The 26,661-nt window shown below is 55.1% G+C and overlaps 1 protein-coding gene across 7 annotated transcripts in view; it reads right to left on the reverse strand.

The window, feature by feature from the left end:
* Agap1 (ArfGAP with GTPase domain, ankyrin repeat and PH domain 1) overlaps window positions 1-26,661 on the reverse strand; it is a 492,018-nt gene that overhangs the window by 295,763 nt on the left and 169,594 nt on the right. For all 7 annotated transcript variants that reach the window (XM_076866821.2, XM_076866820.2, XM_076866822.2 and 4 more), the window contains 2 exons: window positions 8,380-8,465; window positions 4,664-4,805 (listed from right to left, as the gene is read on the reverse strand). In XM_076866821.2, coding sequence (XP_076722936.1) covers window positions 4,664-4,805; window positions 8,380-8,465 — 228 coding nt within the window. The remainder of the gene's footprint in view (window positions 1-4,663; window positions 4,806-8,379; window positions 8,466-26,661) is intronic.

A 26,661-nucleotide genomic window follows, 5' to 3' on the forward strand; every position in this document is an offset into this window, starting at 1 on the left:
CAGTGTTCACTGGCCCCTGCTAGGTGCCTGGACCTGCTCTACCATGGAGACTGTGTGTTCACGCAGCGACATTCTAGATGGCCAGAAGCAGGGACGACTAGGGGTGTAATGGCTGCCGTGGGGGCCACCTGAGGCAGTTCAGGAGCCCCTGGGGTTGGTTGGTTGGTTTAATTCTTTTTAATTGTTGAGGAACCTTTGTTTTATTTATCTGTGGTGCTGAAAATCCAACCCAGGCCTCACACAAGCTAGGCAAGTGCTCTGCCACCGAGCCACAACCCAGCCCAACCCTGTGATTCTAATGCAGCCACTAGGAAGGCACACCTGGCGGAGGCGGGTGGCCCGACACCCGTGGAGGGAGAGCACCCACACGCCCAGGGAGGTGCGGGGTGGGGGCGGAGGCGGGCAGCAGGGCCTGCGGGCTGCCTTGAGGTCCGGCTCTCAGGCCAGAAGTGGGGAGCAATGTAAGGTGGTGTGAGCCACCAAGGCTTTACCGGAGCAACTAAGGGTCACAGAGAGTTAGAGGGTATCTGTGGCATCAGCTCCTGGGGGATTTGGGGTGGGGGCTGAGCAGCAAACAGAGCTGTCGGCTCCAGCCCCCTCCCCTAAGAAACACCTGTTTTCTTCAGTCCTGCCATCACGCCTGGCACCCAGCAGGGTCTGCATGCTCATGGCCACTGAGTGCGCATAGGAGGTGACTGTTCTGTTTCAGAGACGGTTAGGTAACCTGCACTTTTTTGGGGGTTGCATGCTCTTATGCTAAGGAAAGCAACTGAGCACTCTCTAAGCGAAGCCACTTGGGGGTTGTCAACCAGCAGAGCAACCTCAGCACAAGCCCTACCAAAGCTGGAGTCCTGTCTGCTTGGTGTGGAAAGTGCATGTGAAGTGTAAGGACAAGACACGGAGAGGAAGCAGGTCACCCATTTCCCCCCCTCTCTCTCCTCTGTCCCTATTTTACTCTTTAGTCCTGTGGAATAAGTTTGACCTGACCTTGGTAGGTAAACACCAGAGCATGAGTCAGGACGAGGCTCAACAGAGCCGCTCCCTGACATTCCCCAGGTGTTGGGCGTGGAGTTACAGGACACCTCCGCCTATCTTCTTGTCTTACAGATTAGAAAATCTGACTTGCATTGCACAACGTGTAAGGAAAATGGGGGGAAAGGTAGAAACTGCAACTTGAGGTGAGGTCCCAGAGCACCCATCCAGGATCCCATGCTGGGACCCAGCATTCCACAGCCCCTAGTCCTGGGTGAAGGACCGGCTCCACCTCCCTGTCACCTGCCCGTACAGGTGCACCAAGCCCACCTGTGACTTCTCGACCACACTCCACGGCTCGGTCTCATCCTAGGCTCGTTTCTCATTCCACTTTAACCCTGCAGCTTTGAGCAGACCTGGCTTCCTCCTCCTGTCCGTCTAATCAGCAAATCTCTAAAACTTGTTCTGCTTAACAATCATCAGGCAGCCCTGTGCACACACAGCTCCTCACCTCCCATGCCCAGTGCCCATCCCGCTGGACCTCCCTGACCTTGCAGCCTGGGTTCTTTCCCAGCCCGAATCCCCACCTCTGAAGCCACCTACCCCAACCTGCAGGGCGGAAGCTTCAGGCCCTCGCGCACCACCTTTCCTGTTTGGTCTCTTGCACAGCACTGTGAATGCACAGGCTTCAGAGACTGGGGTGCACAGCAGCCTTGGGAGCCCACGCTCGCCCCAGCCTCTTTCACCCAGGCCCCAGGTGCTGGCCACTGGTGAGGTGGGTGAAGAAGCAGAGGGCCTTAGGTGAGCCGCGGCCCTAACTTTTCTGTACATCTGGGGTGTGGCTGGGCTAAGGAGAACAGAGCTAAAGTGTGACAGGAGCTCCCCTCCAGAGGGTCACCCTTGACAAGGCTCCTCAGCTCGGTGCCCACCTGTGGCTTCCAGCCCAGGACTTCTGCTTCATGAGAGCTGCTTCAGTCTCTGGTGGCTGTCTTCAGCCACCTCCAGGGACCCAGATGACCTGGGGCAGGCACAGATGATCCCTTCTCAGCTAGGGAAAGCAGCTCAAAGGAACAGACTTATCCCCAGGCACAGGGGCAGAGAGGGATGCGCTTCTGCCAGCCCAAACAGGGCCTCACTAAGCCAGCCACACGTTGAAATACAAGGAACAGCAGCAGCCACCATCAGACAATCATCATGTGTCCACGGGCACACCGAGTGCCCTCCATGAATCCCTGTCTGCCCTGCCAGAGCCCTGACAAGCTTGTTTCAGGCCACCGGGTCACGGCAGATCATGTCGAAGGGTGTGTCCCCAAAACCTGCGTCTTGCTTCACTCTATTTCACTCCACCAGCAGAAACACTGGTACGTGTGCAAAGGACACACGCACTGACTCCGAGCCTTCCAGCCCAGCCTGGGACCTAAGTGCCTCAAGCCTGCAGCCAGGAGGCAGCTGAGTCCTAAACACAAGCCTCCCCAAACTGAGTGGCCTCCAGTTGACTGCTCAGACACACCGTGGCGAGCCTCGGGAGCAGCTCATCTCCTCCCCTTCAAGGCAGCTCTAAGCAGCGCCTCCTTGAGATGAGCACCACTTCACACAGGTCAGGCCCTCAGATATGCCAGCACTGCATGCTGTCATCCCTCGGCGGCCACCGGGGCAGGTTCCAGGACCTCCCAGGACACCAACACTCACCGGTGCCCTGGGCCTTCAGGACACTGTGCAGCACCTGTGCAGCGCCCAGGCACCCTCCTGCGCGCCTCTGGTCGTCTCTGGAGAACTCGCGGTGCCCAAGGCAGGGTGAGTGCCACAGAAACAGCGGCTACACTGAGGTGTTTAGGGCACAGTGACAAGGTAAGTCTGTATGTGTCCAGGACAGATGGAATTCCAAAAAAATGATTTCAACCCACAGTTGGTTGAATCGTGGATTTGGAACCCAGAGAGTGATGGGCAACTGCTAAGAACCCAGAGCTGCGGAAGGCACCGGGGGAGAGGCCGAGACAGCAGAGGGAGACCACTGGGACACAGGAAGGGGCCAAGTGGGAGGGGGTCTGGGGACAGGGAAGGTGCTGGGCAGTAAGTGTGACCCAACTATGCCAGATGCATGTACGGATATGCCACAGTGACGCCCACTATGTCGTCATCAACATGCACCAATAAAAACAGAACCCAGGGCTTCTTCCGGCATGTCCTTGCCTCCCAGGGACCACTAGAGGGTGCTGCAGGCATGAAGAAGCTCTTCCATCTGGTTTTAGGCCCAAACGGCCTCTTGCTCTGAAGGTTTCACTAATGAGCCCTCTGGCCATTACAAGAGCCAACTCTAACCTTTCTCACCAGCACACTGAGAAGTGCCCTGGGCTTATGGCACGCCACTCCAGCTACTCACACGCCCTTCACCGTGACCTGGAGAGAAGACGTGGGTCAGGGCACTGCTGAGCTCGCTCTCACACCTCACCCAGGGAAGCACACAGCATGTTCCTGAACGGTCACACTGGCGCTGCCCAACTGGAGCCCGACATCGGTGCGTGAAGGCACATGTACCCGCTGGTTCCAAAGGCACTGCCAACAGCAGGCCACACACCACAAAGGAAGGGGATTCAAGTCACTTGACGTGAGCACTTTTTAAATCCCCTGTGTGTCTGACAAAGCCGTCTAGAGTGAGCTTCATCTGATGGGTAAAAAGAAGCCACAGGCCGCCTCACTCGGACCCCAGAGCAACACAGCATCTGTGATCAGGAGCAAGGGCGCCGTGTGTGAGTCCACGCAACGGTCCCTTCTCCAAGAGACTAAGGAAATAAGCAGCAGGCCCCCGGTGGCCCCACACTGCAGGACCACAAGGGGTCAAAAACAAGACACAGTCCATGGGACACTGATAGCCAGGTGTCAGAAGTCAAGTATCACTTTATAGGTGCGCTGAGAGCCAAAACAGGCTTGTTTTTATAAGGTAGGGTCTGCTTAGAAATTAATTTATACAACAAAGAATTAAAATATAATATAGAAGGCAAGATAAAATGGATGTTTTCTAAAGCACTCAGGATGTGTGTACGTGATGAGTGTGTTGCCTATCTGTGTTGTGTGTAGTATAGATCCATGTTCTGTGTAGTATGTCAGTTCTCTGCATGTGACGTGTGATCCTCTGGGTTACAGGTGTATCTGTTATGTCTAGCGTGTGTTGTACATATGTCTGTGCTGCGTGAACATCGTACGCTTTGTGTGTGTGTTGTAGGCCCATGCGGGGCACACACCCTGGGTCCCCACCTGTGTTGTATGTGCTGTTTATGTACCTAGGTTGTGTGTCGACTGTGTGGCTGTATTGTGTATTTTAGGTATATCTGTGTTGCACGCTGTGTCTATATCTATGTAGTCTGTGTGCACTGTATGTCGTGGTATGCATAGGCGTGTTGCGTGTGTATCTATACTGTGGGTATGCTGTGTATCTGTGTTGTACATGTATATGTGCTGTGTGTACATCTGGGATGTGTGTTGTCTGTGTGTTGTTCATCTGTGCTGCGTGTGTCACTTGGAGCCTGCTGACGAGCGTCTCCACAGAATCACATCAGGAGTGACAGGTGCACATCAGGGGACCTGCATGCACTCAGTCCCAGCGCCCTTTCCGCCTCGGCCCACTTTCAGAGTCCTGCACACCACATCTCAGGTGTAAGCTAGGGAACCTCGGCTAGCCATGCGGGGCACTCACCCTGGGTCCCCACCAGAACGAGCGGCACCTCGCTGGTGTTGCGGTAGTTGGCCATCCGGCTGTAGTAGTGGTACACGGTCTGGAAACTGATCTCGTCCTCCAGGCTGAAGACAAATATGACAGCGTCCACCCACATAGCGAACTGCGGAGAGAGCGGTGAGAGCAGGAGCTGGGGGGGGCTCGTGAGGGGAGAGGGCGCGCAGCGCTGGGCCGTCCAGAGCCCAGAGGCAGGCCTGGAACCGCAGGACGTCCGGATGCCTGTGGTGACTTCATCATTAGGCACCTCTTCGTCCTTCTAAGTGCAGAGTCTCCCTGCTTCCCCAGGAGTGGGACCCTGGTCCTCTTCCCACCAGACCCTACGTGGGACACAACTGCACTACTGCCCCGTGGATTCCGAGGCCTGGATGCCCACCCTCTGCCCGGCCCAGCAAGTGCAGCCCTGCATTTAGATGACTAGACCACCTGCCTGGCCTCCTAGGCTGGAGATGGGCACCGAGGGTGGCCCCAGGCTGTGTCCTGCACTGACTCTCCTCTTGAGTCCCTCCAGGGCACCTGGATAGGCTGCCGCGCTGAGAGGGAGCGCCTCTTCCATGCCCAGGAATCCCCCAGCGCCCCACTGCCCACCACCAGCCACCCATCTATCACCTTCATGTGGTGAAGGTCTGCTGCTACCAACTCGGCTAGCACCCTGTAAGTCAATCATTACACATCTGTGAGAAGACCTCGGCTAGCAAACGCCAGGGGAGGGACTCACCGCTCCCTTTTATCCTCGTTTTTCCTGCATTCAGCTGGCCTGACACACGTGCTCTTTCTGGGAGACAACACTCTGCCAGCCCCCACCGCCTTCTATTGGTACCAACCTCCTCGGGAGGCTGTATGCCTGGGGGTGCCCCACAGCTACCCACTCGCACCACTAATGGCACAGCGGCTTCCAGATCCCACCTGTCTGGCAAAGTTCCTCCTCTTTCCGAGGGAAAATGAAGCAAACCTACAACATCCTCTTCCTCCTCCCTGAAAGAAACAACAGTCCCATTCCGTGACTTCTAATACAGGTGGGCAAATTTTCTGTAGGTTAAACTCCGACTCCACTTAAACTGGAAAACTACTCAGTTACATGTGAAGTGTTCACATGATAAAACTTTTAGAAACCCAAGGATCTAACGAAACATATAAAATTGAATAGGAACGTGGAGCAGAGCGTTGTGGGCAGGCCTGAGAGGAAGGGCGGATTCCCCTTCTCTCACCTGGAGTGGCGGTCTCCCCTGGGCACCAGCAACCGAGGAGGGCTCGCTGCCCTGAACGGGAGGCTGAGACCTGCTGAATCACAAGGTCCCTGCTCTCCAGAGGGAACACTCTGGCTGCCCTGGTACTCGGCAAACACCCACCCACTCCAACAGCTTCCCCATTAGAAACTGCCACTTTAAAAGGAAAAAATACCCATTTACTGGCCGAGTTTCCACACTACCATAAGATCACAGAAGCCACAAGAAGGCCCTACAACTTCCTTCAAGAGGCCATTATTGTCAGACAGACAACAGGAAGTGACCCAGAGCAAGGAAGAAACCCGAAATCCGTCCTATCTTGATACTCCCCTAAAGGAGATCTTAACCTAATCCTGGAGAAAGCGTCTTCTTCTCAGGGAAACTTCAACCCCTTCCTAGTCGGAGGCCAAGGAGACCTCCCGGGGGTCCTAGCCTTACCCTAGCTTGGGGCTGCAGGAAGCCCCGGGTACACACCTCAACCCCACATCCTAGCCCCCAGCCTTGGGGCGAGATCTCAAGACTGCTGCGCCCCCAGCTGGCCTCAGTGATTCCAGGATACCACCGTGTGGAGTGCAGGCACCCCAGGTGACAAGGTGACAGTGAGCCTGCAGAGGCACAAGAGGAAATAGAGAAGGCCACGGCTTGTGCCATTGTCTCCAGTGCTTCCCTTAAAGCAATTCCTCATCTGACTGTGGTGACTAAGGAAGGAGACTACTGTTATAACAAATGGCGCTGCATGTTCTAGGCATTCTAAACTACATAAAAGATGCGTTTTCCAAGGAGGTTAGAGCAAAGACCTCTCAGGAAAAATCCCACTTGAGACAAAATGCTGGGATTTCTCCAGCTTGCAGGGGGTTGGGGGATATGGAAGCAATAGGCGTGGGCTTCAGATTAAAAGCACAGGAAAAAAAAAGGCTTTTATTTTTATTTTGGACTTTGGTGTGGGGATTGAACCCAGGACCTTGGGAGTGCCAAGACACACTCTACCCTGAGCTATACCCCCGGTCCCTCAGGAGCTTCTTAGGGAAAAGGCATCCCCAGTACTAGGTGCTGTGGCTCACTCCACACTGGGCCAGTGCCCTGTGACCCCAGGACCTGGCTAGTGCACCCTCCCAGTGTGGCCTGGCCTGGGGCACTTGGTGCAGCCGGGGAGCTTCCGAGTCTGGCTCTGCTGACTTCTCTGGATAGCTCGGCACACCCTGAGGCCACTAAGCCAGCGCTTCTGCAGCGTTCCTGTACTTTCTTCAGGGTTTCACACACTGCCAAGGTTGGTTCTCTAAGAACATTCACGTTCTGGGAAAAGCAGGACATGAACCCAGGAGACTTCCACGCTCCACCTGCCATTTTCTCCCACATACCAGCTGCTGGAGGCAGCCTGCATCAGGGACAGAGTCCAGTCCCGCATGCTAAGCTGACCTCCCAAACCTTCAGGATGGCTCTGGCCGCAGCCACACGGGCCGGCCACTGACGATCCCTAAACAGGCACTCAACCTGGCTGCGACCAGCCTCCTGCACCTTCAACACGTGTTCAAGACGTTCCCTTACTGTCACAGAGCACGCACTCATGCTAAGGTGGCAAACTTTTCCTTTTTAACCTCTGTGGTCAGATTGTGCCTTATTATTGCAGTTTCATAGTTTAATCGGCAGCACTCTTTCAACATGGATGCACCCCACAATCACTGGTGTCCAGGGCTGATGGGACAGGGTAACCATGACATTTCCTCAGCATCCTCACAGTGTTCCCTGCGTGAGGTCCTAGACCTTCAACAACCCCCATGTCCAATATCTCTCACTTTGACCATCCTTATAACTTCAGCTTCTCAAGGAGGTAAGTTCAAGATGTCCGAAAGGGGCATCCGTGGTCACTGGCTGTTACTAGCTCTTGCCTCTTTTCCAGCATTTACTAGCAAAATTATGAGGTGGGCAGAACAACACGTGGACAAGGAAACCCAAGAAAGAAGCCATCCATGCTCTTGCCACTTTGCTCCCAGGATTCCCATCTTTCTAGAAATTAAAAAAAAAAAAAAAATCACAATATGCTGCAGACCAGTTTTTAGGGGAGACTTGTGTGGGCCAAGAGCCAGAGACACCAACTCCCGAGGTTTACCAGCAGCAGAAAGAAGACTGGCTCCAAGTCTACCCAAATGACTTCCTACACGACCCCAATGCCCTGGAGATCAAACCAGTTAACAGGAAAAAAAGAAAAAAAGAAGTAAATAAACCACAGGAACTTCCAGCTACTATTTCAACCGAGTTGACAAATCAGTGCAGGTTTTGCTTTTCCTTCCTTCCTAAAAATACAGAACGTGAAAAAAAATGGCCCCACAGACTGACTTTTGTGGGTTTCGATGTCTCTCTTTTGGAACGACATGACTCATTTCTAGAACAGCCGGTTGAGTCAGAACCATAGAAAGCAGAAGGCAGAACTGGTTTCAGAGCGCATGCAGTACTCACCTGCGCCTCTGGGGGGCCCCCTTCATCTCTAATCAGCAGCAGATAGCTTTGTCCATCAACGACAATCTCTTTCTTGAACCTGCCACCTGCCACACACAGAACACCACGTTATAGAGGAAAACAGGGCGGGAGGAGGGCAGACAGACGTGGGCTTCGCTTGTGGAAAAATACACCCTCGGCAGCGGCCTGGGGGCAACTAGCTCTGAGTATCTAGGACTGGATTTCGGAGGTCTCCCACAACCACTGAATTTTAGAACCGAACTCAGATTTTAAAATGTGTCTTTAAGAACCCAAGCACTGTTTGAAGGCACTGTGCCAGGCCAGGCACTCTGGCTGAGAAGCGTGGGATTTTTTTGTAGTCTTTATATATAAATTCAGAAATTCTCTCTCACTGGGAAACAGAGAACACCAAAATTGTCATTCTCTTGTTGGGTTCACAAGACAGACAAATTTTTTCATGCTTGACAGCTGCCTCGTCCACAAAGTACCGCTAAGTCCAGGGCTGAGAACTTGCATTCTCCTCAAGGGAAACCCAGTTTTTGAGAGGAAACACAGAACATCATGAGTGGGGTCTCCGCGGTCAGAGTCACATCGAGGGAAGGACGCTGGACTAGCACACACGGTTAGACAGAACTACCGATGGGGCCTCCGTGCGGCCGGGACAGTGGTGCAGCGGGCTGACAAGAGGCGTTAGAGACCACGCTGGGTTAGCGAGACCACCAGGGACCCTGCTGGGGCATGGGGGATGGGAGGGAGCGAGTTGCCAGGGCTGCCCTGCACACCCAGGCGGCCTGGACCACAGGCCTCCACAGAAGGAAGCAGGCCACTCCTGGCTTCCTCCGCCACACCAAAGACAAATGGCTTTCGAGATTCGGGGCTGAGTCCACTGAGTCGCCCTCACGGGGATCCTCCATTCCTGTCTCTGAGAATGCAGCACTTCACGTCCCGCCTCTCGCTGTCAACTCCTCTAAGTAGACACCTTAAGAACGCCACGGGAGTCCAGGCAACCCAACTCTCCAGGACGACACTGCCAGGCCTCCCCACCGGCCCAGAGACTGCGTGCAGGCCGGTGCCTCCCTTGCACCAGGGACCTTCCACCTAGAATCCCAGGTCTGGGCCACTTCACTGCCCACGAGGCTGAACACAGAGTTCCTGCCCCAACCCAAACAAGTGTCCAGGGCCCTCCAGAGGGAGGCTGCCACCTGAGGCCGGGGCTCACTGACCTTCTTACCCAAGCTTGCCAGGTCCCCTGTACCTGCACCCACACGGGGTTACTCTCCCCACACCTGTCCAGCCCTCCAGGGAACACTGCTTGCTTCGCTGAGTTTGCTCAGAGTGAAACACAAGAAAAACCTCCAGCTCTGCGGCCAAGGCTCACGCTGCTGCAGAGAGAAGTGGGGTCCAAGAAGAGGGCTAGGCAGACGCACTAGGTGAGGGCCGCCGCAGGGACAGCTAGGAAGGACACTGCACCCAGACAAGTCCCGCACCGACCCGCCCCAGCTGCAGGAACACCTGAAAGTGACCCAAGGACCTGAATCCTGTGTTCTTCACGGGTTAAGAGGAGGACAACACCCTTCCACAGTAGGGCTGTGTCCCATCGGACACACCAGACACCCCCTAGGTGTGACGGCCGTCTGAGGTCAAGCCCACACACCTCAATGCTCTGTCCGCACCCTGGGCTGCCCCCCACCACCTGAGTGGCCTTGCCTTTCTCATCCCCCTCTCTTCACCTTGCTCTACCTGGTGGACAAGGAAACCCTGATGGGCAGGGTGCCCAGACCACGGGGAGCAGCCCTGGCAAGGCAGTGTCGCTCACCATCTCAGCCAAGGTCACCACGTCCTCTCATAAAAGACAAACCCAACACAGAGACCCTGTTTTCCGGAGGACTTCCAGCAGAGGCAAAATGATTTCCCCGTTTTTAACTTGCTAAACAAGAGAGGCTGGGCACCTGCTACTTCCCGGTGAGATGGGCCGAATTCAACCTTTCAAGAAAAATGACATTTGAAAAGCCAATCTGTCTCTGTCTCCTTGGGAAAACCTCCTCCTTCACACCAAGACTCGGGGGACCTAGTTAGTCACACTGGCGGGGGTCAGGGGAGGCAAACAGGGTCGGTGCAAGAGTTTCCACATCTTCCCTATAACTCTGAGTTCTAACTGTGGGCACAGCCATGGTGAGCCTGCCTGAAGCAATCTAGCAGGTCGGATCTGTTGAACCGTGGATCCCTCGTGGATTTCCAAAGTCCTCTGATCACAGGAAGATGTCTGTGCTTGAAGCTATTTAAGCGATTTCGAGGCAAAACCTTAGAACTCGTCTGGGGTTGCTGGGTCCCCCAGGGGACACTCTGCCTACATCCTTCCCAAGCAGACTTCCTGGAAGTTGAGAAGCTGAGCAAAGCCAGGTGTCCTGGTGGCCAGGGCTGAGCTTCCAAGGCCTCAGGATGGCCTGTCCTCGGTGCTCCAGGAATGCCGTAAGATCTGGGCAACCGTGCCAGGCCCTCCAAGTGCCGCAGCCGTTCAGACCAACGCTGATCCCTCCAACCCACGGGCAGCATGACATTCTACCATGCCACCATCACCCTCCAAGCTCAGATTGAAGTCTTGGATTCCCTGACCTCGATAGGACATTATGAGGTCATACTGGCATAAGGTGGTCTAACACAACACGGGGAACGTGGGGACACACACGATGGATGCCACAAGAAGACAAAAGCAGAGATTTCCAAGCCAAGAGACACCCGGTCTATCAGGAAACCACCAGAAGCTGGAGAGAGGTGGGGACAGGTTCTCCCTCACAGCCTCAGGGAACTGGCTTGGACTCTGGCTGCAGAACTGAGCCAGCCCACCTCTGTTGTCAAGCCGTCGGCGTGCGGCACCTGCCTGCTGCAGACCATGCAGACTAACGTGATCTTGCTACCAAGTGCCCTCCTCTATGCACTGGCCTGTGCATGAACACACTCGGTGTCTACCCCAGATGCGTAGGCCGTGGCTCCAAATCAGCACTGCAGCCTGACCTTGCACCTGAGCTTCAGCGCAGAGGGACCCTCCTGGTCAGCAGCATCCCACTCCAGTGTTTGCAGAGACCTCATCTCAATCCTGACTGGCTGCCCCAACCTCTGGTCAAGGTGGACACACCATGGGGATGCCTACTATCTACAAGCCACCAGGCTGTGCCCAGGGAACATAGGTGTCTGTCCCCCCATCCACAAGCACAAAGTCCCAAAGCAGAGACCAGAGGCCACAAAGAAGAAAAAGGAGAGTGGACATACAGGAGTGGGGAGAAGCCTGGTCAAAGGGGTGGTCAGAGAGGGGCCGTAGACTGGAGAGGGCTGAGCGGGGTAGGCCACAGGGCTGGGTGAGGACGGCCTGGAGGACGAAGCCAGCAGGTACCTCATCCCTGACTTGCTCTGCATAAGCAATCCCTAGGGCGCCAGCACCCAGGCTCAGGAGTCATCCCGCCCAGTCCCGCCCCCGCCCGCCTGCCCTGCCCTGAGGAGATGGACAGCTCTGGAGACCCACTGGCCTGCCTGAGCCTCCGTGTCCTCTGTAACATGGGCTTTCCTTCACAGGCGGGCAACCAAGGAAACGCATTGAGAACCTGCGGAGGACCCAGCAGCGGGGGGTCAGCCAGGTCTCCATGCAGAATCCGTCCCCTTCCCTGCTCAGCCTCAACACCCAGACCTCTGCAAACCTCCACTGTGGCCTCACATTCTCAGAACAGCCTGTGCTCCTCGGCTGGGTTTCTGCACAAGCTTCCTCCTGCCGGCTGCCAGCCTCAGGGCCCCTCTCAGACACTGCACATCCAGAGGGTCCCACCCCAGCCCTGTCCTGAGCCCACCCCACACACCTCCTCACCCCAGGGCTCAGCCTCCCTGTGCAGCCCCAGCTGGCCCCACCCTCCCAGCTGCTCCCCAAACATCAGGACATGTGGGACCCCTGCTAGGTCCACCCTCCACCCGGCTTAGCCATCTTGCCTTGCTCAGGCTGACCTCACTGACTAGGTGGCCTCCAAAGCAAAAGGAGGGGAATGGAGTCTGTCCCTGGGGACAATGACATTCCCTGCAATGGCAGCAGCCCCAAGGCCTTCAGCACCCCTCAGCCACCTCCCTGGGGAGCAGGACCACTGGGCATCAGCGTCCAGCTCTCGCAGGGTGCCAGTATGACGCTCCTCCCCACAGGCACATCGGCACTGTCCATGTCTTCAGGTGCCAGGTGAGCAGTACTCCTGGGTGCTGGGTGATCAGTACTCCTAGGTGCCGAGCCTCAGCCAGGAAAGGCTCCCAGGAGGTGCGGAGCTCCTTCCTGAACTTGGCCATGGCTCTGGCTTGGCAACCCCAGGTGAAGGGCTGCAGACCCAACTTCCACCACCTCCACAGGGAGGGGACTCTGCCCCCATCCGGAAGGAAGGCCTCTTCCTGCTCTGAAGTCACTTCCCTCGCCCCCCGAAACAGCATAATTGATATTTCATTTCACCAAACGCTCAGGCACCCAGACTGGGGAGCTGAGAACATGATGCAGGGGCGCTCCCGACACAAGCAGGCTCCGCTGGCGTCCATGCTGGCACCTGGAGAGGCAGACCACAGGGAGCAGGTCAGGCTTGACATCTGTCTTCTCCAGCTTCCCTGAAGGAAAACCCTTGGAGTGAGAGTATCCTTGGTGGCAGGCTGGTCCCTGCAGGTCCTGTTGCCCTTGGTGTGGCCGAGTATCCCTTATCGAAGATGCTGGGGATCACAGTTGCTTCAGAGCCTTCACCAGCTGATCATCCCTAATCCGAAAATCTGAAATGATCCCAAATCTGAACCTATTTGAGCATCACATTAGTTCTCCAAATGTTTTGGATTTTGGAGCATTTTGGATTCCAGATTTTTGAATCACAAATGTTCAATCTGTATTTTAAATTCAAACCTGCCTTCTCATCCCAGTCATTAGATATTTTCCTATCTGAATTTTAGGGAACATATCCAAACTCCATATTCAAGTTCACTTTTTAATGTAGATTTTTAAAATCTATTTGATATTCAATTTTCCAGAAGGTCCTACCAGTTATCACACCACCTTGCCACGGCCCATGCTATAGACTTGTTGCACGAGGGACAGTCAATCTTCTCTGCCTGCCCATTATTATTACGTAACATTACATCTCATCAGGGACAATTTATTTTCAAAAGTGGCTTCAGTCTCCCCAAACCTGGCCTCCATGATGGATACCACTGACAAAGGCCTGGCTCAGACACCTGGGAGCAGGTGCTGGCGATCAGGTGACAATTGGAGGTAGGCCAACCCTGGAGCTGGCCTTCCGGGCTGGGCAACAGGCATGACTTGCCCTCTCCAAGGTGGTGCCAGGACGCTGCAGCTTTGGTAACAGCACCACAAGATGGGGAGACAGAGCGCCCCCTCCTGCTCCTTCCCAAGCCAAGGGAGGCACGGCATGCCACGCCCTCAGCACACAGGCAGGTCTGTGCGCCATTCCCGAGGGGACTGTGTGAATCGAGTGCCACTCAACCCAGCAGCACCTCGTGCACTCACTGGCCACCCCCACCCCCCACCCCATCACCAGAGGAGCAGCTCCTTGTGGGAAAGCAACCTCCAGCGTCACTTACAGGGGTTCCACTTCACCCCAAAGGCAGGCTGACTTCCCAGGAAGGCTGGTCCCCACGCCCCTGCAGTGTGCCCTGGGCCTGCAGCTGTAAGAGCCAGGCATCTCCCTACAGCCAGCCGGGCAGAGAGAGGGAGGTGGGCAGACGAGCCCTCCTAGGTGTGAGGCGGGCTTGCTCGGTGAAACGAGAAGCACTGCAGGAAAGGAAGGGCGCCGCGGGGCTCTTCCAGCTCTTCCACGTCTCTTCATGACGTCTTACGGGTGTCCCTTACCGTCCAACCTCAGCCCGTTCCAGGGTTACGATCCTGAGCCTCACACACTGTGGGAACGAGTTCAAGATCTGGGAGGCTGGAGTAAGAACTCGTTCCTTCTGGCACTTCAATCACACAGCCAAGAGCTACTGCGCTGAGGTCCCTTTTGAATGTCTCACCCATGTTGTCAGTTCTGCTTTAAGAGGGGAAAATAAAGCAACTGCAATTTCCTATTCCAAAAAAAAAAAAAATCTCTGTTGGGAGTAAACACGCCGCAGATGTTTGACATTTCGGTTCTATCATTTTCACTAATTGGACTGAAAGCTATTAACGTATCATTAGCAGTTCTGCAAGCAGCAGAGTGACAGCAATGACAGCCAGCCTTCCAACACTCTGTGCAGGGTTTCTTTCTCCCCAGGACATCTCCATTATGTTCACAGCATCCTGTGACCCCAACACCTCCAGATCCACCAGGGAAAGTTCAGATGCTGACTGTGATTCCCGCAGCTGGCTGCAGAGAGAACCTCATTCCCAGAAGGCCTGGCGGCTCCTTACCCCACTTTCCTCCTATGACCTTGTACAGTGCCAAGGCCTAGGGACCCACAGTGGCGCAGTCCCATCTGGAAATGAGACTGTCCAGTGCCCTCAGCTGAGGCTGCAGGGGGTCTGCCTTCCCTGTCCACTGACAGCTGCTGCAGCTGTGAAGCCATCACTGCGCTTAGGAAAACCACAAGGGGGATGCCCGAGACACCCGCCTGCAACTTCCATTCTTCACTGCTGGTCTCCATCCTTAGATTCTCATGAACAAGCCAAGGATGGAAATTATTCTTGAGAGTAAGGCTGCATTTGAGAGCACACAGTTCCCCTTTTTCTTTAGAAAGAGGAGGGGAATTTGAGCATCTGACCCTGAGGTCACTGGGCAGCAGATGCTCTCTGGGGGCTGCAGATGAGCTTGCACTTTCTCAACTGTGACAAGGGGGACACAGCCCAAGAGGCAGCTAGGGGTCCTCCAGCCATGGCTGACAGGGATTTCCATGAAGATGTTTTGTAATTTTACCTAAAACTTTCTCGTTTGTAATTTCGTGGTATGTTAGATAAAACAGGAAGAATATCTGCAAATGTTGTCTCCTGATGTTTAAGCAAAGTGGACTGAGAACACACTGAAAAGGACTGTGAACTCTTGATTCTCCCTGAGGGAACATAAAACAAATTTAATCATGAATCTGCCTTTGTCTTCCCAGCACAGGGGTTGAGCCCAGGGGCACTCTAGCACTGAGCTGCATCCCCAGCCCCTTCCACCTTTTTGTTGTTGTTTATATTTCACTTAGCAACAGGGTCTCCATGAGTTGCTTAGGACCTCACTTAGTTGCTGAGGTTGGCTCTGAACTCGTGATCCTCCTGCCTCAGCCTCCTGAGCCACTGGGATAAGAGGCATGCACCACCGTGTGCAGCCATTTTTTATCTTGAGACAGGGTTTTGCTAAGTTGTTGAGGGTCGCCTTGACCTCAATTCTCCTGCCTCAGCTTCCGGGATCAGTGGGATTACAGGCATGCACCACCACACCCAGCTGCCAGATTAAAAAAAACAAAAAACAACCATCTGGCTTTTTAAACCTGGGGGGGGGGGTGGCAATATACTGAAGTCAGTAACTTATTTACATTGGGGCTTTGAAAAAGCTTTCGTTGTGACATTTAAAAGGAATTTTGGACCGCATGTTATTTTTACACTGTGAAAAAAGGTTTATTGGTAATTCATCTTACAAACCTCAACTGAATCAGATCTTACTTGCTCTGGCAATTTTGTTTTTTTAAAACGTAACATTTGGAAATAAAAAGGTACTATTCCAAGGGTGCACCACGGGGGTAAGGACCTGCCTGCTAAGCACCTCTGTGGCCGGGACACTCAGGCTCCGACTTGAGAGGAGAAGCGCTGGCCTCCATTCAGTCCCCAGTGAGACAAAGGGAAGCAGGAAGGAGTCCTGGTCAGCAGGGCAGGTCAGAACGCCCCAAAACTGGACTGCCCTTCCTAACAATCCCTGATGAAACGGGGAGGGGATTAAACACCAGAAGAATGAGAGAAGGGGCCCAGCTGAATGTAACAGCCCGCACAGGTGGGCACCAGCAAGGGGGCTCTCAGGAGGCTGGGTGGGAGGGGCATCTGGCTCCTGCCCCACCCCCACCCAGCAACACCCCAGATCACTTCACCCCAAAGAGGAGGGGAGGAGAGGAAGGGCGGCCATGGTCCTGGCCCCCTGACTCCTGACTAAGGAACAGGACTCATACGGCAGGCACCGAGGTGAGCAGGGGAATGAGCATTCAGACCATGCCCCAGGACAGACCCGACAGGGCAATTCAGAGGGGCAGGCGGAACACAATCCACCCACGTGACGCCACCCTCCTCAGGGGCAATGACATCCCTCCCAGGCCCTGCGGTCCAGACAGCAGGGTCGAAGCCCAGGTGCTGCACTCCCCTGCAGCTGCGGGACACGTGGGGCAGGCGGCAAGGGAGAATGCGGGTGACTGACCAGCCCTTCTGGTCCACGGCACTCAAGGGACGGCTCTCTTCGACTCCATTTCCCCCACCACAGGAGGCAGGACGGAGGACGCTCCCAACAGCCCAAGGTGCCTCAGAACAGAGAGGGAAGCCTTCCTCAACCACCACAGTCCACCTGGGCCCAGCGGGAGTGAGCAGCTCTGACCAGAAGAGCCGCCTGGTGAAGTCAGAGCGGCCTCAGTGCCGCAGAGACTGCCTGGGAGACGCTAAGGGCAGGACTTCATGGAAAGGCCCCACAGGGGAAAGGGGACAGGAGGGAGCAGGGCGGCTGGAGAGAAAACCAACTCAGGGAAACCTCGCCACCTCCCACACAGAGTGACGGCACCAAGAACCAGCACCCGCGCTCCTAAGGACAGAGGCCTGGCAACAGCACTGGGACGGAGGAGGGGACGCGTGAGAAGACGGGAGCTGAGAGATGTGGCGGGGGGCTCCCGTAGAGGGTTCAGCCCAGAGGGCTGGGGAAAGCGTCCACAGGAGATGACCGACAACCCGCGGGGCCAGTGGGATCTCTGACGACAGGTCCCAGCAAGAGGGGGAGAAAAGTCTTCAAAGATGAAGGACAGTGGGGTTTTCCTGAAATGCAGAAAGACCCGAATGTACAGATCCAAGGGGCCAGCAAAATCCCAGAAAGCTCCAATTCCAGAAATCTAGGGCAGGCCCTCAGCTTTAGAGATGTGCCTCCTGAGCCTGCGGGAAAGCCGGGGCGCACACAGCAGGAGCCCCACAAGAGGGGCTGCTGCAAATGTTTTCACACAGGATTGTTTTGGACACTGTGTTGCAGTAACAACCAACTAAGTGAGGTCAGGGGCAGATGGACAGGCTGTCAGCAATGCCCCCCACCCCCGCCAGGAAAGCTGGGAAGCTGCAGCTCCAAACTGCACTTTCAAAAACCTTGTCTTGCATTTGGGCGCACCTGAAAGCCCTGTGGACTAGCACGTGGATGGGAGGCAGCCTGCCTTGTCACGAGGGACAGGCCAGCCGCCTGGAATGACCCAGATCAGGTGGAGTGCTCAGCGTGGATCTGACGCTTACCTCCACATGGGAGGCTTCGATCTGAAACGTCTCCGTCTCTTCTCCCGACTGAACTTGGCATTTGCAAGTCCCACTCTTCCTAACACTTCAACGCTTTTGGATTTATTTAATTGAAGAGTACTTTGAAGTTGCAAGTAGTTGATAGGTTTAAGAAAAACACAGAGCCGCTCCTTGAGTAGCTCAAGATTCTCGACGGCAAGTAAACAAAGTGAACATTAACTGGATGGAAAGGCAGATGTGAAACTGAAATGTGGAGACTCGGGTCCTATTTCATGTTCTTGAAAAGAGCTGTATTATTGTCTTCAATAACAAGGAGTCCAAAATGTATCGACGGACCTGAAATTTTTATTGATGAAATTAGGTACTAGAAAGCTGCGTTAAGTGTCTTTTAAAAATGTGATTTGCTGCTCAAGAAGATGATGGAAAACTGATGTTCAGAGAGATGGCTTCTTGAATTTCCAACACTTGGATTCAACTTCTTTACATTTCAGTTTCCAAGAGCTCTGGGTTAAAACACCAATTGGCAAATTCACACACAAGAGTTCTCTACTCCACGTTACATCTTGTAAAACACTTTGGCCAGGTGGTTGGCGTGGGATATGCAGACCAACCTCCACCATCCACACCCACGTTTTGTCAGTTTTTTTCCCCTAAAATACCCCATCCAAACGTGACAGCACATCCTCCCAGCAAAACGAGCTCCTGACCCTGCTGCACAGACCTTGTGGGGAGGGTGGCCAAGAAGGCCACAGCAGAACTTCACTTTGAAATAGGCCATGGACACAGGAGAAATGGCCTGGAGGAAGGAGCCCATGGACACAGGAGAAACGGAGCCCACATGTGTACAACCAGGCGCCTCCTTGGTCAGCAGAGCCTGTCTGGCCCCCAGGAGGATAAGGCAAGGCCCCCCTAGTTCAGAGCCCCCAGGCCCACTCAGCAGCCCTGCACCACGCCTGGGACCTTCCTGCAGAGCTGCCACTAGAAGAGATCCTGGACTCCTAAAAGCTCCACGAAAGTCACACTTCTCCCCCAAAACTCAACAGCCAACCTTGAGTCTCACACCCAGCTGTGGCCAGCTCATCCCAGACCGCACAGCAAGCTGGTGTCCTGCTGAGCCTCGGGGCCTGTTTGCTGATCCGTAAAATGGGTGAGAGGATCAAACAAGTTTCCTTCCAAGGGTCAACCTCAGGCCACACCTGCAGCTGAACAGCTTTCCAGCTTCTGCAATCTCGGTCTCCGTAGACGAACGCACAGGTAGTAACAGCCGCTGCCTTGTCCTGCCATGGTCAGGAGCGCACAGGGGCTGGCAGCTCCTGGTAATGTACCATTACAAGTGGCTCAAAACTTCAACTCCTCCTGGCAGCTTCACAATGACGGCATCATTGTTTCCAAATGGAGCAACACACACACAATGTCCCAGGACATCCCATGAAAAGGAGAAGCAGGTCTAAAATGATGTTGCAGAGGATGAAAGATGTGTGTCTTGCTCTCAAATTCCCACAGACAAACCAGCCTCTCCCAGGACTGTGGTTGCCCATGCCTTCTGGAGATCCAGGAACTTCCTCGTCCCCCTCACGCAAAGCCGCTCATCAAGGAAGCAAGTCCTAAACAAGTGCGTCTCCGATGGCTCCAGGAGAAGGATTCCAGAAGTCTCCGGACTTATCCACGTGGGTGGCATGTTTCCAACTCAGACCCCAGAGCGTCCAGACAAGTAGAGATCAGGGGAACAACCTTCATCTTCAACTAACAGCACGCTTGGGTTCTCACTGCTCTTGGGCCAGAGGACTCTAGGCGACCTGTTTCCAACCATCCCGTTACAGCCCGTGGCTGGCTTCTGCCCTCCACCTGCGTCAGTCGCTGGAGTCCTGGCGTCTGAAGCACACTCCCGAGTCCCACACTGCGCCAGGCATTGGGTCAGGGCTGGGAGTGCAAAGACAGCGGCAGGCTCTGTGCCCTGGACAAGCTTGGTGCCAAGGGAGGGGAGACAAGGAAAGAGGCCACACTTGAGACCAGAGGACCAGTCAGGTGGGCTGGGAGGCCACAGACGGCCAGGCCCGGGCTGACTTTCATCATCAGTGAAGGAGCCTCACCGTCAGACCTGACTTACAATCAAACAAGCAAACTGCGAGGGGCGACCTTTGGACCACCACTGCTGGGCGGCTAATGCTCGGTGCCCGCAACAGCCCCAGAAAGGGCTCGCGGGTTCCACTGAGTGTGTTCACCATGCACGCCTTTCCTTCAGAGGAACAGGCACTTCAGGTTGGTTGTTTCATTTGTTAATATTTTGCACACTTAAGTATTTAAAAATAAAAAGTAAAGCAAAGGCCTCGGTGGATGAAGAAAAGAAGCCCTACTCCTCGCCTAGGCAAAGCTTCCTCACCGAGCAGTGCACCAAGCCTGAATTACATCCCCCAGTGCCAAGACTGGGTCCATGGGAGCAGCACAGGGGGCAATGCAGGCAGCCTCCAACGCCAGGGCCAACACATCCTACCCTTCTACACCCTCCGATCACAGCATTCTGAGGCAGTGCTTGCCGTGGGAAAGTAACTTCATGCTAAGAGATGATGTGTTACATAAACCCTGTTTTTGAATATGCAACTCTGGAAATGAATATGCAGAAGGACTGGTCTACAGTGGTTCATTCACATGTAACTCTGAATACAAACAAGGTATCAGACTACGGGGAGCAACCATCCCCCCGGGTGGCACTTCATTCCTCAGCCCCATTTCTGTCTGTCATCAGGAGCACAACAGGAGCAGGGCTGGAAGCTGCCTGGGGAACAGCCAGAGACCGGCACCAAGGCACTGCAGGTTGGATTCTGCTTTGTCTTTACAACCCCTTTTAAAACCTCTAAAACCCCTTCCTAGCTCACCAGCAGTAACAGTCTAGCCAAGGCCCTCCCTACCCTACTGGGGTCTGTCCTGGGATATTTCTTTCTGCAGGTGCTGGGGATGGAGTCAGGGCCTCTCCATGCTAGACAAGTGCTCGACCGCGGAGCTCCACCCCAGCGCTCCACCCCAGCCATTTCTTTTGCTGATGGTCACATTCCACTTTCCCCATGCCCTCTGGGAAATTGTGTTAAGATCCTCTATCAAGAGTATCATTATGGCTGGGTTGTGGCTCAGCGGTAGAGCACTCGCCTAGCACATGCAAGGCCCTGGGTTTGATCCTCAGCACCACATAAAAATACATAAAAAAATAAAGTTATGATACCTTTGTATCCAACTACAACTAAAAAATAAATGTTAAAAAAAGTGTAGTTACTCTATTAGAAGGACGTCTCCAGGTCTCTGTCCCTCCTTCAGAGCACCTGCACCCCCACCCCCACCAACAGGACCAGCGTTGTTTGCTGGGGAGTACCAAGACCCCCTGTGGTCAGCCACCCAGAGTGGGTGGAGACCAGATGTCCCTGTGACGTTCTCACGGGAACATAAGCTCCTGGATCTTGGGCTGAGCTCACCCCTGTCAGACCCAGGTGTTCCTCCAGGGGGTCCTGCGCCTGGGACATATCAGAACAAGCCACATGTGCCACCCATGCTGACCTACCCTCAGGACGAGACCTCTGCCTGAGTCAGAGAACACGCCAGGACACAGCGCTCTGGGCAGCTGGACACACCTTAGATGGCTCCTGACAGGGGCATGAGAATTGGGTGCAGAGGATTTAGGGGGCCAGACACCAGCAGCTCACTGCTACCACCTGGGTCAGTTCTGAGACCAGAGGGATCTGGAGACTCCTCCTGTTCATTCCCTGAAGTCTGTCTTAGGGCCAGCCAGCATGACTGCTGTGGTGGTCAGGACACAGGGGGCTGGCCCCGCCTTCCTCCCCCTCCCTCTCCTGGGCTGCCCACACAGCTTCTCCTCCATCCCTGCTGCAGTGAAGACTGAACTGCGGGCCAGTTCCACTTCCAGATGCTGCAGCTGCCCCACACTCGGGCTGACAGCTCTTCCTGCATCCTCGGGTCCTGTCCAGGCTCAAGTCCGCTTCTTCGCACCACTTTGGTCCACCCCTTCCTCTAGGTGTGTGGAGTGAACACACACTGCGCTGGCTTCCTCACCAAGGCCCTCTGCACAGGACACACTCCCCCTCAACACAGCTGGCCCCTTCCTTTGGCTCAAAGAACAACTCCCGCGCGTTTGTTGTCCGTAGTGGTAACAACAGGATATGTCAGGAGAGGTCCTCCTGAACCTTCATCCTGCCTCAGAATTCTTCCTGACACGGAATGTGCCACAAGCCAAGGATGGAGAGAGGAACAGACCATGAGTTGAACCTGATTTCTGTTTCTGGTCTGGGTCAATCATAGATGCATTTATTAGGTTTAAGTAAATGGATCAGATGAAACTGTCATGTTTTGTACATTACTGGCAGCTGCCCGTGGCTTAATTTGTACTAAGATATACCCCCCCCCCCCCACACACACACACACTCAGCTGGCCCAGTCCTTCTCAGATCTTAGGCTGGCATCCAAAGCCTCAGCTCTCAGGCCAGTGGTGGTCGAGTCCTCAGGAGCATGCAGGCAGAGGGAGAGCTGGGAACCACGTCACCACCAGCAGATTCTCCTAGGAGGTTCTTAATTTGCTGTTGGTGTTTCTTTCAATTTCTACCTCCCTGCCTCCATGCCCTGTTCCCTGCCCCGAGGCTGGCTTCAGCCCAGGATTTCTTCCTTTCATAGGGAAAACCTCTCAGCCCTGACCCAGGACTGCCCAAGTCAAGGAGTGGGTACGTGTAACGATGATCAGCAGAGGTGTCCTCTGAACAGCGGGCCTCTCCCCTCTGCTGGGACCAGCAAGTGTGCAGGGCAGGGAGGAGGCGGTGGGTGAAGGCCACGCAGGATGGTGCAGGAAAAAAGCTTTCTGGACCCCCTTGTCTAAGCTCCAGACAAGGCCCAACGGCCCTCCGTCAGCACTTCCTGCCCTCGAGGATGGAGAGGGAAATGCTGCCTAAAAAGGTTCGGGGACCAAGCATAACACCGCCCGCAACCTGTCCACGTGGGAAAGGCTGCATCACGCGGCACCTGTCAGCTGACGCTTGAAAGGGCAATGTGTGGCGTGTGGACAGGGGACCCGGATCTGCCCCCACTCCTCTCCGGGGCCCACCTGCTCTCCAACCCTTCTACAACACGCCTGCCCCACCAACAGTTCAAGGAGGCTGCCCTCATTGCCCCTAAGGGAGTGGCCAATCAGCATGCCCCCTCAGATCCCAACAGTGTTGGTTGTTTTAGGGAAAAGCACGTGACACAAGTGAGGCCAACTGCTGCTGACCTTAAATCTTCTGCAGGAGCAACTGAGAAAACATCCAACCTTCCTCCCCACCAGGTGTGAGCACCAGGGATCACATGGTCAGTGGGTGCCACCAAGTGGGACACCAACAGTGGCCTGAAGCCCAATAGTGGCAACAAGTGGAAAGAGGCTCCTCAGGAACCTAAGTAGATTTAGGGTTTTTCTAAATCCTCCAGCCTGGCTGCTCTGTAGGCCACCCGATTAAGTCCACCACCACAGCACCACCCCTTTTCTGCCCGAGTAATCTAAGCTGCTTGACTATCCCTTGCACCCGAGGGTGTAGACCTCTACCAGGAACCTGGCCCTGGGGCTCCCAGACAGAGCAGGCTGGTCTGCCACCATCCAGCTCCCTGGGACTGCAGATGGGCCACCAGCTTGTCATCCCCGTTAAGGCCAAAGTCCAGAGGAGACACCGCACAGACCCAGGGGAAAACGCCTGGTGGCGGTTCAGGTTTGACAGATCCTGTGATGGCTCGTCTGCAAGCACACGCGATGCACATGCAGCTCGAGAACACCTGTGCAGTAAAAAGGGACTTGTGCTTACAAACATGAAACTCCAGACCCATCTCCTTCTTCCCGCTGCACAAGTCCTTGATTTCTTGTTGAACTAATGATAACAATACGGAACGATGTGTTCGGAGTTCCAACAACCAACTGAAGGACACAGTTTGTCCTGCCAGAAGTGTCCATGCCAAAACCATGACGGCCTCCTCCTCCTGGTTTCGGAGCCCCTTTTTCTTACTCAAGATGAAAAGGAACAGGCTTCCCTTCAGCTACTTCTTTGAAGCTCCAGGAATCACTTCAGGGCCCTTCACCTGATGTAGGCACCACCTGGCTGTCCTGTGTCTTCCGTGCCAGGAGGGCAGAGCTGCAGACTGCCCTACAGAGGAAGACGGGAGGGAGGCACAGAGAGGGACTGCGGAAGACACCGCACTGCCCTGCACTGCCTCCGCTAACCCCGCCCACTGGCAGCTCGCGATCTTAAGACTCACAGATAATTCTCATTATAAAGTTACCACGCACTTACAGTCACTTGGGTGTAAGTAACATGGTAAGATTCATGTTCAAAAATTCAAATGGCTAGATTTCAAAACAACTCAAGTCAGAGTCATACAGGACCCCCCACCCCACCCGGCCACCACACACACACACACACACTCTGAACATTAGGCAGGATCCAAGAACTGTTTCAGAAATAAGCCCTAACATCTGTGGAGCAGTGGCAGCTGACAACATTTTTTTCCGACTTTATGGGGTTTGGAAAGGGTTTTGGAGCTGACGGCTTAAATGCACCAGTGTCCCAGAAAGCCGGCCTGGGTGTTTTCGCCGGTTGTTTCTAGGAGACTAAGTAAACATTCATTAACAAAATATCTGAGGTCCATGTGTGGCTGAGAACGCGTTCACGGCCCTGACTCTGGACACATCTGTGAGCAAACAATTCCTGCCAGGGGCCTGGGGGGTCTGCCAAGACTGACACATGGGACACAGGCTTGAGGGCAGCCTGCGGGCCCCAGAGCCAGGACCAAGCAACACCAGAACCTTCCTCCCACAGCACGTGGCGTGAGCACTGGAGAAAAAGCCTCCTGAACCAAAACCCCAGCAGAAACCCTGGCGGCCGTCTCCAGGGACCCAGCCTGCCTCTGGGGTCGGCAAGGAGCTCGTGGGGACCTGCCGGCCCCTGGGCGCCCACCAACCCCGTGTCCAGAGGCTTTCCCCAGAAGCCAACCCTGCCCTGGGAAGCTCCAGCAGCTCCCCAGTTCTCCTGAGGGGAGGACCCCAGAACTCAGCCTGGCTGGAAAGGCCCGAGGGTGTCGGCCACATCAGACCCTGTCCTGTGCTCTGTCCATGCTGCAGACCAGGTGCCAGGAGCCTGGCATGGGCTCCACACTCAGTGACCTGCACTTCCCCGGGGAGTGGAGGACCCACGCTGAGGGGAGGGCTGCAGACATACCTCAGCCTCCTGGGACAGGGGGCCAGGCGCGGGCACCTGCAGGCAGAGGGAGGAGAGTGGGGCAGCGTCAGTGTAGGGGGCAGGGCGCCCGGGGCGAGGAGCTGGGGAGAGAGCGGAGACAGGCGTCCCGGCGTACCCGCAGGTGACGGGCCCACGTGGGGACACGGACACTTCAAAAGCTGTCATTCGCTGGAGGTCCTCCTCACTGCCGGGCTGCAGCCGTCTTTACGCACTGCTTGGCTCGGTCCTCATAGAAGCCGTGAGGCCGACAGGCAGGTGGCATTCAGGAGTGGTGACATGCCCAGACTCACAGGAAAACCAAGAGGCCAGGACAGCCCAGGCCACGGTCAGCGGGACCCCATCTTGGTGACGCATGGCATGGGGGCCAGGCACCTCCCTGCTTCTCTCCTGGCACCCGCTCCCTTCCTGGATCATTCAGCTCTGCCACATGGTGTCCCAGCAAGACGTGACCACAACAGAGGACACTGTGCGTTCCAGGTCTTCCCCGGACGTGAACTAGTGACCCTTCCAGAGAACCGCCAGGCCCTCACCAAGCCTGGACAGTTTCAACTAAACAAAGCACAGCAGCACTTTCCCGATACCTTGGCACAAATCAAGAGAATACTTTAGAATCTTCCATGAGCTGCGGTCACAAAGCCCAGGAAAGCCCAGTTTCCCACCTGAGCTGCACGGGTCCCTACTCCGTCATGGGGCTTTCTCTCATGCAGCCCACCCCTGTCCCCAGCTCCATGAGCTCCACCAGCCAGGATGGAGAATATTTTAAAAAGTATCTTCAAAAAAACAAGAACTGTGTCTGCACTGAACATGCGGACTCCTTTTCTGTCACTGCTCCCTCAGAACACGGAATGACAACGGTTCACACAGCATGCACATTTCAGGTTTCACGCGTGACCTAGAGACTCACAGCCCGTGAAGACTGTGTAGATGGCATGCAAAGCCCGGGCCACCCTCCCTGGGGCCTGGAGCGCCCAGACTTGGTTACCTGAGGGAGTCCTGCCACCAAGCCCTGAGGGCACCAGGACGGCTGTGCTGAGCTGGTCCTTACCTCCGGGTGTAACCACATCTTTAGTTTCCTCCCAAGCTTCTCCCACCTGGAGGACATTGGGGGTTTTCCGTCTCCTTCGTCATTTCAGACTCTTCCCCTTACACAGGAAAACACCAGGCCCCTTCTCCACCTGGGGGACACTGCCATCTGTGCCCAGCCTGGAGAATCCCCTACTGGAAGATCTGTCCTAATCCAGTCCCTGGATTCCTCCAACTCCCTCAGCCTATTCTGTTGGAAAAATGCTGGACGCAGGCAGGGCCAGCTTCCCAGGGAGAGCCACTGTTCTCCACTGGGGAGGGGAGGAGCAGGTCTAGGGACCCAGGCTGCTGCTGCACAGATTCAGGGCTGGGGGGCGTCCTGTGCAGTCACTGCTGGGACAATCAGGACAGCAGAGACAGAGCCTGAGTCACGGCCCTGGAGGGAAGGGCCAGGCCGCTGCGGGCCCACACAGATTCTGGGGTGCCAAGACTTCAACAGCCCAGAATTTGAGCTGGTTAACAGCTAACAAGAAACTGAAGCTTCAGTGACCAAAGAAATGGGTCCCCGATACACTGACT

This window comes from Callospermophilus lateralis, chromosome 9 (assembly GCF_048772815.1).
Source record: "Callospermophilus lateralis isolate mCalLat2 chromosome 9, mCalLat2.hap1, whole genome shotgun sequence".
Lineage (NCBI taxonomy): Eukaryota > Metazoa > Chordata > Mammalia > Rodentia > Sciuridae > Callospermophilus > Callospermophilus lateralis.